At 39.6% G+C, this 13267-nt stretch overlaps 1 protein-coding gene across 2 annotated transcripts in view; it reads left to right on the top strand.

Annotated features, from left to right (window-relative positions):
• The window catches only part of DYRK1A (dual specificity tyrosine phosphorylation regulated kinase 1A), a 134298-nt gene that overhangs the window by 51217 nt on the left and 69814 nt on the right, over positions 1-13267 (top strand). For both annotated transcript variants that reach the window (XM_063126630.1, XM_063126631.1), the window contains exon 2: positions 218-292. In XM_063126630.1, coding sequence (XP_062982700.1) covers positions 283-292 — 10 coding nt within the window. In that variant the 5' untranslated portion in view covers positions 218-282. The remainder of the gene's footprint in view (positions 1-217; positions 293-13267) is intronic.

Here is a 13267-nt window from a genome sequence, read left to right as displayed (position 1 = left end):
TGTGATGGCAGGCAGACAGGATGTCTAGCTGCTCTATGGGAGATAAGTGTGTGATCCTAAACACCATAAAAGAACTCAGCTTCTGACAGTCAGAATAGTTAATACTAGGGTAGATAAACCCGGACTTTGACCTAGTAAAAGGAAGGTTCCTGCGTTACTATCCTGTCACAGGTGTGATGACTGACATAGTCTAATTAGTGTTTCTTTATGTTCACAGTGTTTGCTGCTGGCCTCTCCCCTCCCCCCCACCCCACAGGATGGTATGAGATTTGAAAGAAGACGATGCATACAGGTAACTCTTTAAGTTTCAAAGTACCTATAGAAAATGTTGGGGCCATGAATAAACCATGTTTATCCTCCATTTTTTTTGCTGTGTTGTTTATTTTGTTTAAATCCAGTTTATAAGTAGCCACTTTCCTGATACTTTGTGGTAAGCAAGTCACCAGATAACCAAAGAAGAAAACCTTTTTCAGTTGAAAAAAGTGTGTGTGTGTGTGTGTGTGTGTGTGTGTGTGTGTGTGTGTGTGTGTGTTTGACATGCCACAACTCATTATCATAGGGTGAGTTTACACATGCAGCAGACTTTTCTACTCTGGGCTGCACATTAAAGTATGCCTCCCCACGCATTCCAACTCCCTGCAAATAGAAAACTACCCCTTTAAGTTGAATGATTATAGCTGAGGGGTTGGGAATCTTTTTGAGCCTGTGAGCACATTTGACAATTTGAGAAACTGTCCTTGGTTTCCCCCGTGGCCATGGCTGTCATGGGACGTGTGGCAAATGACAGGTAACCTGCCATTGTACTTGAAACAAGGCAGAGGTTGCCTATCCCTTTTTCTAGCCCAACCTTTTTCCTGCTGTGTTTTTTAATATATATTTATAGTACTATTTAACTGAAGAGATTTAAAACTGTAATCCTGCATTTACAGTCTGAACTGGTATGCTCAACTCAGCATGCTACCATCTCATTCTGCTGCATGTATAGCCTGGGCCATATATATGTGGGAGCAGGTGAATTAGAGGGTTTTATTTGTACTTATTTGCAAGGTATTTAGAATTGCCTGACTGCTATAACGTGGGTAGATAAGTATTAAAAGGACATCTTGAAAATGTCTGGAAAAATGTTAAATCACCTTGTTGTGAAGTAAAATATTTTTTACAGTGGTGTGGCCATAGAATAATGCTGGCAAAAATGGTTAATTTTGAGTCTGCTTTGAATTGTTAAGGTTTTTTTCTGAAATGACAATTAGTATTGGAAGTAAAATGAATTCTTGTTGAATTATGTTAATCAATCCCCGCCCCCCTCAGAGTTACTAAATGGCTAACAGCCTTGCTTCCTGGCATTCTTATAGGACGTATTTATGTACGGTTGATATCATCTTTATATTCACAGTTCCTAGATAAAGGGCACTATCCTAGACTGCTGCTGTGCTCCTGCTTATTTCCTTGCATCAGTGGGACTCACTGCTAGAATAATAGGGAGTAACACTTTGTAAAGGAATCCTGGAAATGAGTGGAAACACTCACTTCTGGATTGGGACAGGTCAGCGGAGCATCTTATGGGAACTCCATTGATCTGTCCTTTCATTAGGTTGAACTTGTGATCCAGGCGGGCCCAGGCCTCAGCAATGGCTGTGGTGTTGAAATGAGCACTTCCACTTGTAAACTCTCTCCTTTACAAAGTGTTGGTCCCTATTTTGCTAACTGTAGGTCCTGCTGGCACATAGGCAGCATGTGATGCTGTCCAAGGATTCCTTGAAATTATAATTCTGTGGGGGAACTGGGGCTCTCTTGTCTGAATACTTTCAGCACAGTCAGAATATTACAAGCCCAGGGTTTTGGGATGAAGTAATTCTCTTTTGCTCCCTCCCCCCTTTCTGTCTTCTGACCTATCTTTCTCTTTCATTTTAAAGGAATTAAACAAAAATAAAGAGCTGTTGATGTTGCTGATTCACCACTAAAGTCAGGGCATAACACTTGTGGTTCACAAACCAATGGTTAAAGACTAATAGTTTACAATGTGTCACCATGTTATTGTGGTTAATTAACACTTGTTAATTTGGAAGTATAAATTTCAAAATATAGTATATATCTATTATGATCATTTAATTGCATTTATTACATTTTTATACCATCCCTTAGCCAAAGCTCTCTGGGCAGTTTCCAAGAATTATGACAGTTTATGCGACATGCTTTGCATCAAGTTTGGTCATTGCCAGTGGACACTTCGAAGAAGTCCCCATAGCATTTATCCAGTGTATAAATAGCAAACTTTTAAGGGACAGCAAAGTGAAAGAAGAGGACTCTGAATGCTTATGAAAGTTTTTTTATTGTAATTATATTCATAGGAATGGAGACAAGTACCCAAACTGTAAATGTGGGAGGAAGGGGCAAAAGAAATAAGAAGTTTGGGTGGAGGGAGATAGAAGAAGTGAGCAAATGGTTTATAAATGTTGGTATATAAATGTCAGTATATAAATCGCCTTGCACCAGGATTTCTAAAGAACAGTCTTCTCAAGTATGCAATTGAGATAACATGCAGAGGCCCTTCTCTGGGTTCTCCAAGCTCCAGACATTAGGCAAGTGATTACTGATGAGGATCTTTTCTGTGGCGTGTCCCAGTTGAGGAACTTTCCAGATATTCGCTTACACCCTTATATATGTATTGGATTTGTACCCCACTGTTCTACCAAGATAAACTCATTATGATCTTTTAGGTGCTATGCAAAGCCTGTCCTATTTGCCTATGCTTTTAATTGCAGTTAAGTTTTATTTGCTTTAACTCCTCTTCCAGTTGTGATTGCTGCTGTTTTCATGTTTACTGCTGTGCTTATTTTTAATTCATTTTAGTTGTTTTAGGAGATTTCTGCTAACCTCTCCTATAATGTGAATATCATATTTTTACTATATGGGTAATAAAACCACAATGAAGGGAAAAGCGTGCTTTGAGTATATGTAAGGAAAAGGTGAGGAGGGGGAGTCCCTTTAACAGGTGCACCATTTATAAAGGGGAAAATGCTGTCCAGTAGAGATTTTGGTAAAATATATTATGCTACATAGCTAGGAAAGTTGCTGCTGGATGAATTCTCCTTTCCGTGATGCTTTTTGTGACATAGGAGTCCCGTTTCATATGACTCTGGCAAGGCAAAAGGCAGCAAACCCTATTTGAATTTACATAGGTTGAAGTGACTCTTCTTCCCTACCTTCAATAGAGAGCAAATATTTTTACCTCTGTTTATTTTTAAAATTGGGATGGAGTTTAGGGCAGCTGCCTTACTTTCTTGTAGTGGCTGTGCCCACCTTCTACTCATCTTCCAACCAGGTTCCATGAGCACATTTTCAAATAACACTTGGATTCCCTTCCTTTTCTTAGCTGCATTGCTATCACAGCAATGGATTTCTATCACTGTGGCCTGTCTCAGTCATGCTTCTCCCCTCCTGTTCTCCTTACCCTAGCAGTGGCAATTGCATCTTCCAGTCCAGTACCTCTTAGTAGCCCAATGGATAATTACTAACTTCACTCCTAATTGACATTGCAGCAACTTCTTTTGTGATACTTTCCCATTCCCTATGTAATCCATGCATATGTGTATAAAAAACACTCAAGCTTGTCTGAGAACAGATAAATCCAAAGCTTTATTCAATTAATTGTATTCACTATTATTAAATCTAGTTGACTCACCTAACTCTTTTATGAGGAAACAGGAGTAAGGTCAACTGATGCAAAAGACTGGTGGTGGTTTGTTAAGACATTGTATCTAGATTAACTTAAAAAGTTTTTATCACCACTTGTATTAAGCTATATTTATCTCTTAACTCAAGGACTAAGTTCGCACATAACGGCAATTCATGGGTTGTTTAACCCATGAATTGTTGAAGTTGTGTGGGAGCAAGTGAATGCACTGCCTCCCATTTACTCCCCACTTCCACTTCAGCTTTGCATCTATTGATTGATATCATGCCTGCACCTGGAACTTTGGGATGTTGAGGGACAAACAACTAAAAGTTTTAACCCAGCAACAAATCATGGGTTCAAAATCTGGATTGCTTGTCCCTCAACATCCCAGAGTTCCGGGTTCGGATGTTGCATCAAATAACTCAAGAATGGGGGTGTTCCTGGGTTGTTTGAGAAACTAGATGCAAAGTGAAAGTGTTGAGTGTGTAGGAGGCTGTGCGCTCGCTCCTCTTCAGCCCAAACAACCCATGGTTTAAACAACCTATTTGTTGTTGTTATGTGTGTACCTGGTCTGGTATTGTGAATCAACACATGCAGATCTCCATATGTTTTGGACATGTCCGTAGATACAAACTTTTTAGAATACTACCTGATACCATAAGACCTGAAGATTGTATTGTTGTGTTATCTTAACGAGGTAGTTGAAGAAATTTATCTAGAAATAATGATATATTGCTGATAAATTTTCTTTATAGCAGCTAATTGAAAAAAACAGCAACACCCTATAGCACTTTCAGTCTGTCTGCACTTTCTGAACAGTTCCTTAAATGTTGACTTATAGGACACACTATAGAAGTAATAGTGGTTTGCGATCAAATACATTTGTTGAAAGATTGACATAAAATACCTTTTTCTGGAAGATTAAGTCTAGTTTTGTATGTTTTTCTCTCTGTTGTATCTGTAAAGATTGTAATGCTTTATCTTTTGTATTTTTGTAAAATAAAGAAAAATAAATAATCTGAGAAGACAATTGAGTTGCTAAGCATTCCTTTGCAGCAGCTGCAACCTTTATGTCCTGCACTGCTTTAAATATAATCCTGTTTTCACCATACTTCTCAGTGCTTTGTACTGTCTAACCTCTGGTTGTTAAGCTTGTAGCTGCAGTGGTTTTTTTGGAGAGATCCTTTCTGCTATTGGGGTAGTATGTTCAAACTACTAGTCACGAGTGAGAAAAAGATCTGAGGGTTGCTCACTGGTGGATGGCAAGATCTCACTAAAAAGCAATACCAGCAATGGATAACTACAGAATGCCTTGCAAATCGGGTGAATTTAAATTGTCAATAAAAAGGGTTTAATAGTGTTTGAAATAGTTTGCAGTTTTGCAAATCATGTGTCTTTTGTACAATAGACATTCTATAAAATTACTAAAACATTTTAAAAATACTGGTTTTTAAATAAAAGTTAGTTAGAAGCATAGTTGAAAACCTTTTTATCACTGGGTGACCTTTGGCAAGTCATTTTCTCTTAGTTTAACCTACTTCACAGGGCTGTTGTGAGCATAAACAGGTGAAGGTGATAACCTTGTAAGCCACCTGAAGCTCCTTGGAAGATTGTAATAAAACAAAGTAATGAATAAACAGAGACAAGTTGGAAACAATTGTGAAACCAGTGGATTTATATTTAGCTTTCCGTTTAAACATTCAAGGACAATAAGCAAGATCACTTTAAAGTCTACAGCTGTAATCCTGTTTCTTAGGAGCAAGTACCCCTGACTCAGTGCTATGTACTTCAAAGCCAATATGAACATGGCTAGGCTGTAACTGGGTTCAGACGACACGATAACTCATGATAGGTTAAATAAACCATGATGATTTGTTTAACCCATCGTGGGGTTATCATGTTGTCTGTTGGGATGTTTTAAAATCCATAATGGTTTATTGTCCTTAATAGCCCACTCTGACAACCAGTGGTCTGCAGAGAGGCTTATTTAACCTACCATGAGTTATTGTGTCATCTGTCGGCCACCATGGTTAATTTTCTTGCTTGTAGTTGTGCAGTAAGAGTGGTTCAGATCACTGCTGCCACTCTGTTCTTTGTGGGCATTCTCTGTGTAGTGGGAATAGCATTACTGTAGCTTTGGAACAGCTTAAATCGGCTGTTGCAGTAGCTTCTATGGGTGAAATTCGCAACTGTGAATTAGCAAAATAGCACTACTAGGGCATGAGGAACAGCTTAAGCAGGTTACTGCTTGTTTGGGTGGGGGGCTTAAAAACTGTAAGGGAAGATGGGATACCAGCACGTTCAGGTGGGAGGACTGCAGTGGGACAGGGGGATATGTCAAATTATACACAGTAACATAATAAGCTCTGAAAACTAATTTATTAGCCCATTCATGTGAAGGGGCATCGTAGACTATTTAAAGAATAACTTATTACTATTCATAATTTATTAATCCTTCATGGCTTAAAGTGGCATTTGAACCCTCCCTGTAAGTGTCCATAGGTTTCAAGAAGCCAGGATTGATAGTTACTGGGTAGAAGAATGGGTTAAGCTCAGAGAACTACGTTTATTTCCACTTACACAGTGGGGTGTTCTTGCCCATTCATCCTCACTGCAATTCCTTATGCCTCCCTGAAATCTGCTCTTTAAGTTTGGGTGACCATCAACTATTGTGTGAGGGGGTATAGGGGGCTATTGCTCATAGGGTCATCAGTGGAATTGAGTGGGTAGACTTGCCCAAGCAGAAGTATTTTTTACTTTTTGGATCCATGAAATAGAACATAAATTCACGTGCTGTTTGGTTGATAGCGATTGTTACTTGTAACATGAATGCTGAATATATTTCAGAACCTGGAAGAAGTGTATAATGTAGGGCAGGGAAGGGCAGACTTCAAGTTTGCAGGATGTACTTTGCTTTTTACTAGAACCTTGACATCCACCAACAGCAGCCTGTTGCAAAAGATACAGGATAGAATTGTTTGAAATTTAGTGACTTTCTCCTTTCAATTAGGAGCGTCAGAGAGATCAGTGAATCATTTAGAAACTCAGTGATCCATTTGCATGATCATCATAACTTAAACAGGCCATGGTGGCTTGTTTAAGCTGTGGTGCATACTGGGCACCATTTGCCTAATTTCCCACCTGGGCACAGTTTGCCATGTCGTCTGAACCCGGGTGGAATGGCTTGTTTGTGGGGGAAACAACCCTCAAATAACCGAATGACAGGCCATAACTTATTTGAGGGCTGTTTCTCCCTGAAATAAGCCATGTTGCCCTAGGGCTTCTTGATCGGTGGCTAATCTCAATTCTTCTGGTGGGGGCGTTAGAGTGAAATGTTCCTCTCAATTTCTTTAAGAAATAATAGTGCCTCAACTGTCAAAAATTCGAGAAAAATTGGGTTGTACTGAATGATATAATACTCACTATCTAGTGATAGTAGTAGTAGTGTTTTTATTTAGTAGTGAATATGCTTGATGACATTTGCTGTTATTGAAGTTTGTGTTTGTTGAGAAGTAATATTCCCAATAAGGAAACTAATACAAATTTTGAATATTGTAAAATCAGACATTGGCTACTTGATACAATTTAATAGATGAAATCCTAATTCTAGACATTTAGGGTTAAACTCTACAGATTGTACTGACATTCATCTTTGCCTTAATATAACTAATTTTGAGCTTTTTGAAGTTTTACATATATGTAATATGAAATACAGAAGAATATGAATCTGCCAATGCTGTAAATTCCAGTGTCTCACATCTCATGGCCAGTCTTCATTTGTGTTTGCTTTTATTTAAAATCTATGCATAATTAATTGAGGGGAAGAGGAGGATAGAGGGATTTATGCATGCATGCAGATTAACTCCTGATTGACAGTTCTTGGTTGCATCAGTCCTTCATGCATAAATAGCTTTACAGGATATATTTAAATGAAACTGGCAATATTGAATCCAGTGTTAATATTTTTCTCTCATACATATTCTTTTTGTTATTTTATATTTAACTGTTTGAAGAATCATATAGTTAGATAATTATACTATGTAAAAACATCAGAGGATGCTAATTTAGGCTGCAATCCTCTACCACTTAAAAGGGAGTAAGCCCCATTGAACTCAGTTGGATTATTTTTGAGCAGACATGTATACGATTGCAACCTTAGTTACTGGTTCATTTGTAGAACGGTTTGGCCACACCCCTAAAACTGTCCTATAATTCTGGCAGCAGTTCATTCTTTCACTTTGGGCATTCCTCAGGATTGTTGGTCTCAGCTCTCTGGGGTCTAGTTGGCTGCTACTTTTGTTCCTCCTGATCTTTTCCTGGAATGTTTCCTCACTCTACTCTTGTCAACTATCCTATAAGGGCCCTTCCTACCTTGTTTGCCTAAAACAGATGTTTGCCTTGTATAACCAGAGAGAGAAGTTCCCCCACCTAGTAAAGTGTCCCTCAAGTGCCCAACTAATAAAGTGTCCCTCAAGTCCAGACTTGAGTACTTTGTGTAATGGGCTACCTCCATCCAGTCTTTCCAGTGCCTCACAGAGGACTGCAACATATACACAGGTTGTTTGTTCCTAGTCTAACAGTGGCATACCAAAAGATTTTGAGTTGAATATAAAACATTCTGAATTTAAGTGGGGAATCCCAGTTTTAAAAGCTCTACATCCAAATTCTATTTTGAAACCAGATTGTGGTGGCTCTGGGGTCCTGAATAATGGCCAAACCTCTGTTAGGTCTCCCAGTCGTTGCTGTGAGTTCTAGTTGTGCCAGAATCTTTGAATATATAATCCTTGGTTCTTTCTGGACTACATTGTATTCAGTTGTATCTAAGTGGTCAGTGAGGCTTACATCCCATTTTTGAGAACCTGAGAGTAGTCTGTGCCCATAACATTTTTCTAAGTATTTGCAAGCAACTAAGGAGACCGCTAAGTAGGGAAGACCCGAAATGAAATCTAAAATTAAAACTGCAAATGTACAGAAGGAAGAAAAAAAAATATAGAAAGAAGATTTAGATTGAATAAAATGAGAAGAATTCCATCGAAGGCTAACTAAATAAAGTTCCTGGTGAGGCTCACCATATGGTCATCAAAGAAGAACTGAGGGAATAGGTGGGAAACATTAGGAACATGTACAGTGGGATGGATGGGGGAGGGTTTCCCGCCAAAAAATTTCACCTCAGCTTTAGAGTTTTCCCGAAGTTAGGCTCCATGCAGGCGCAGAGCTCCCATATGTGTGAATGCTCAGATGACCACTTGAAGAACCAGTTACAGGGAAGCAACCTGGCCTCCTTATTTGGAAACACTGATTTCCCCCAATCTTTGTCTTTCTCTATCTCTTAGTTAGATTTATCAGAATTAGTGTACTGTCCCATGTGCTAGGCTGTGGGTATACTAACCCAGATGTTTTTTCCTCTTTTGAAGTGCGTTAAGAACAAAAATCTGTAAAAATAAGTCTATGTTTTGGACTTCACTGAGTGGTTGAGCTAGTTTCCATCTTAAAAACAGCTATTTCCCATTTTTAGAGCATAGTATGTAAATCTGCTGTGGGCACACCAGATCTCTCTTTAAAGGCCGCCTTAGACTCACATTCACTGTGTTTTCTTGGATGTTCACTGGTGGGTATGAATTGGGATGTTCAGCAATAGGAGATCCCATTTGAACTTAGAACTGTGGAGGGGGTAGAGGACTTGATCACTGACCTTGTACTGAGCTTCAGAATTTTTGCCTCTAGAATTAAGTGTAATGTTAGATAAAAAGTTTTAACTACCACAAATTTTGGGCTGGCTGCTAAGGCCAGCATGATTTATGGGCTCACGTGCATCATGTGGAATCCATAGTGTTTGTGAACATAATATGTAGCTGACGTTGACTATAAGAACGATTTCCTCTCCAATGCCAGCAGTTACCCTACTCCAGAGCCCATCATTTAAAGAGGTGAGTGTGGCAGTTACTAGGAACAAGGATTGCTTTAATAATGGCACATTCATTGTGGAGCTTACTGGGTGCTTGCCATGCCCACTTGCTTCTTAAGTTCAGGAAATTAGTTAAAGCTTTTGTTTTGAAAAGATTTAAGGCTAGTTGTTACTGTCTAATTGAGTTGGTACACACAACACAACAGCCCACCATGGGGAGCTGCGTTACGCCCAGTTTTCTGGGGGTTATTGTGTCATGCGAACGCATAAGGCAGAAGATGTTTGAGAGTTAGACAACTCTCAATAGTAAAACAAGCGATGGGATATTTGAGGCTTGTGTACCCTTCAAACAACATAGCAGCCCACAGCAAGCAGGACCCCTGTTGGCACCTTGCAAAAATGGCACTCATAGGTGCCTGGTATGACGCAACAGCCCCCACAGGTAAATTAAGCCACAGTGGGTTGTCACAGTGACCCTGTTTGCATAATCAAAACAAGCTTCTTTTAATTCCTAGCTTGTTTTAAACTATAGCCTGTTCTAGGGTTATTTGAAGGTTGTTTCCATCTCAAAAAAGCCATGCTACCAAGTTTGGATGACACGACAAGCCATGCTTGAGTGGGTATTTAGGGAAGTGATGACCGGCATGTGCCTCTATTCGGCACTGGTTAGACCTCATCTTGATTACTGCATCCAGTTCTGGGCACCACACTTCAAGAAGGATGCAGACAAGCTGGAGGGGGTTCAGAGGAGGGCAATGAGGATGATCAGCGATCTGGAAACAACGCCTTATGAAGAGAGATTGAAAGAACTGGGCATGCTTAGCCTTGAAAAGAGAAGACTGAGGAGAGACATGATAGCACTATTCAAATACTTGAAAGGTTGTCACACAGAGGAGGGCAAGGATCTCTTCTTGATCATCCCAAAGTGCAGGACACGGAATAATGGGCTCAAGTTACAGGAAGCCAGATTCCAGCTGGACATCAGGAAAAACTTCCTGACTGTTAGAGCAGTACAACAATGGAACCAGTTACCTAAGGAAGTAGCGGACCCGCCCACACTAGAGGCCCTCAACATGTGGCTGGACAACCATCTGTCAGGTATGCTTTAAGGTGGATTCCTACATTGAGCAGGGGGGGTGGACTCAATGGCCTTATAGGCCCCTTCCAACTTTACTATTCTGTGCAATTCTCTGGGTAGTTTCCAACCACTAAAACCATAAAATACAACATGAGATACAATATAAAAGTTTAAAACTACAGTATAAAATAAAACTGGAAACCAAGATAAAACCTAGCAGCAATGCATAGATTTAAAATACTGCAACAGATTTAAAACTGAAACTGAAGATTAAAATGCCTAGGAAAATAAGAGGGTCTTCACCTGGTTCAGGAAAGAGCACAATGCAGGCGCCAGGTGAGCCTTTCTGGGAAGTTCATTCCACAACTGAGGTGCCACAACAGAAATTGCCCTATTCTTAGTAGCCACCCACCTCACTTCCTTTGGCAGGGGCTCCTGAAGAAGGATCGCTGAGGGCAGTCTTAGGGTCTGGGCAGGTATATACAGGAGGAGACAATCCTTCAGGTAACCGGGCCACAAGCCATTTAGGGTTTTGGGTGTTGATACCAGCACTTTGAATTGGGCCTGGATTGCAGCCCGTGCTGATGGAAAAGTACTGGTATAATACGATCACATTGGCCAGTCCCTGTTGACTGTCTTGCTGCCCTGGTTTGGACCACTTGTAGTTTCCAGACACGTTTTCAAACGTGTAATGCATTGCAGTAATCTAGGTGAGAGGTTACCAGACCATGGATAACTGTAACTGTCCGGATGAGGATGTAGTTGACATAGCAGCCTAAGCTAATAAAAAGTGTAGTTCATCTGTGCCTCTAGTGACAATACTGTGAACCATCCAGAGAGCTTCGGGTATGGGGTGGTATAGAAAAGAAATAAAAAAATAAAAATATTCAACACTTGTCATGTCATGCAAACCTGGCAGCAGGGGTTGTGCGAGGGTTAAACAACCCTTGCAAAACCCATGGTCTTGTGAGGTTAGATGAGGGTTATTTAACACTTGCACAACCTCTGATGTCTGAGTTTGTATGACATGACAATCCATGGCTAGGAGTTGAATGTTCAAAATGCCCCCTGGCACACATTGCAGCCCATTGGTTAAAATAAGCCATAGTAAGCTGTTCGATCATACGAATCAGCCCACAGTGTAATGATTAAGCTAATGAACTGTGAACTGGAAAGCTGTGTTTAACTGAATTGTGAGATTTATTGTTTTATATATGTTAAGCTGGTTTTGTTTGTTTGATTGCCACTTTGAGAACCGTATAGATCTAAAAGCAGTCTAGAAATGAAACAATTAATATGGGTCTAGGTTTCTAGAGTTAGCTGAAAACAGGTGGCCTATGAGCCTCATGGTATTGTGGATCTTTATTGAGAGTAAGAGTTGCCATGCACAAATATGCTTTGTGAGAAATGAAAAAAAAAAACTTTGGAAAACAGGTGAGGAAAGTATGACACTTGTGGAAGTTGGGTGGGACCTCCGTGAAACATAGTTCCATTAGTGTGCTTTTTAGGAATCTTTCTCTCTGACGTGTATGTGGTTAACAAAGTAATCAAAGCATTTGAATAGTTTTTACATTCAATTTCAATCAGTGTGTGACAGTATTTTGAGTAGAGAAATAGAGATGACAAACCCTGGAATGATTGGTGTTTGGAATGCTGAGAGTTGGAAGTTTCGGAGCAGCTGTGTGATGTTTTTAAAGTTATTTCTATTTTAAAACTCAGACAGCATAATAATAGTTTGTTATTTTGAAATTGTTGACCAAAGTATTACCACCAATAGGAAAAAGAGTTTATATAACTATAACATACTGTGTATTCTACAGTACTGTTTTTAATTAATACCTATAAAATACCTTTTAGTGCTGGTGCCTGTTCTGTGGAACAACATCTCTAGGGGAACTGATTAAACTACCTCACTGTTCACAGTTGGATGTAATGTTAAACCATCATTTGTTTACTTTAACTTTGACTTGTTTCTACATCCAGACTTCACTCACTAATTCTGGTGTGTTTGAGGCTAATAAACCAGGATCTAAAAATGTAGTTAGAAGGTAGTTTGAATCAGTGGTTGCATTAGCTGATTTGTTGTTACGTATGAAGTCAGTATTCAGGTTTAATCCTAGTTTGTGTCATCACTTCACTCCTGTTGCCCCCCTGGCTACAGAGATACAAAGGAAGAGTGGCTTGAAAACAAAGCCGCTTTCATAGGTAAGAGACTCTTGTTGGAGCTTTCACAGACTTTTCCCTCCCTCCCTCCCCCCTCTGCCTGTCAACAGGCTCCTTTCCCCACCACCTCCTTGCTCATAAACTCTCCTTCTCCAGGTTGGCTGCCTAGCTTTGCAGCCTTGTGAGGGAATGTTTGCTTTCAAGGGACCATTTTACCCCTTATTTTACAAGGATATATGTTAAAAGCATGTCTTTGCTGTTAGCAAACTATACTAACAATACAACAGATGAAGTTGCACATTTTGACTTAAAAACTTCCCACAACCACCACCTGTCTGACCTTCCACTAAACTCTGTTTTTGTAATTTTGAAAATCCCAATTTGACTGGTATTGTGTCCATGTATTTTGTTACATAACTAAACTTTTATGAAATAAAGAATAGAA

This window comes from Elgaria multicarinata, chromosome 5 (assembly GCF_023053635.1).
Source record: "Elgaria multicarinata webbii isolate HBS135686 ecotype San Diego chromosome 5, rElgMul1.1.pri, whole genome shotgun sequence".
NCBI classification, from domain to species: Eukaryota; Metazoa; Chordata; class Lepidosauria; order Squamata; family Anguidae; genus Elgaria; species Elgaria multicarinata.
Note: the sequence above shows the minus strand (reverse complement) of the source record. Positions and strands in the feature narration are given on the sequence as shown.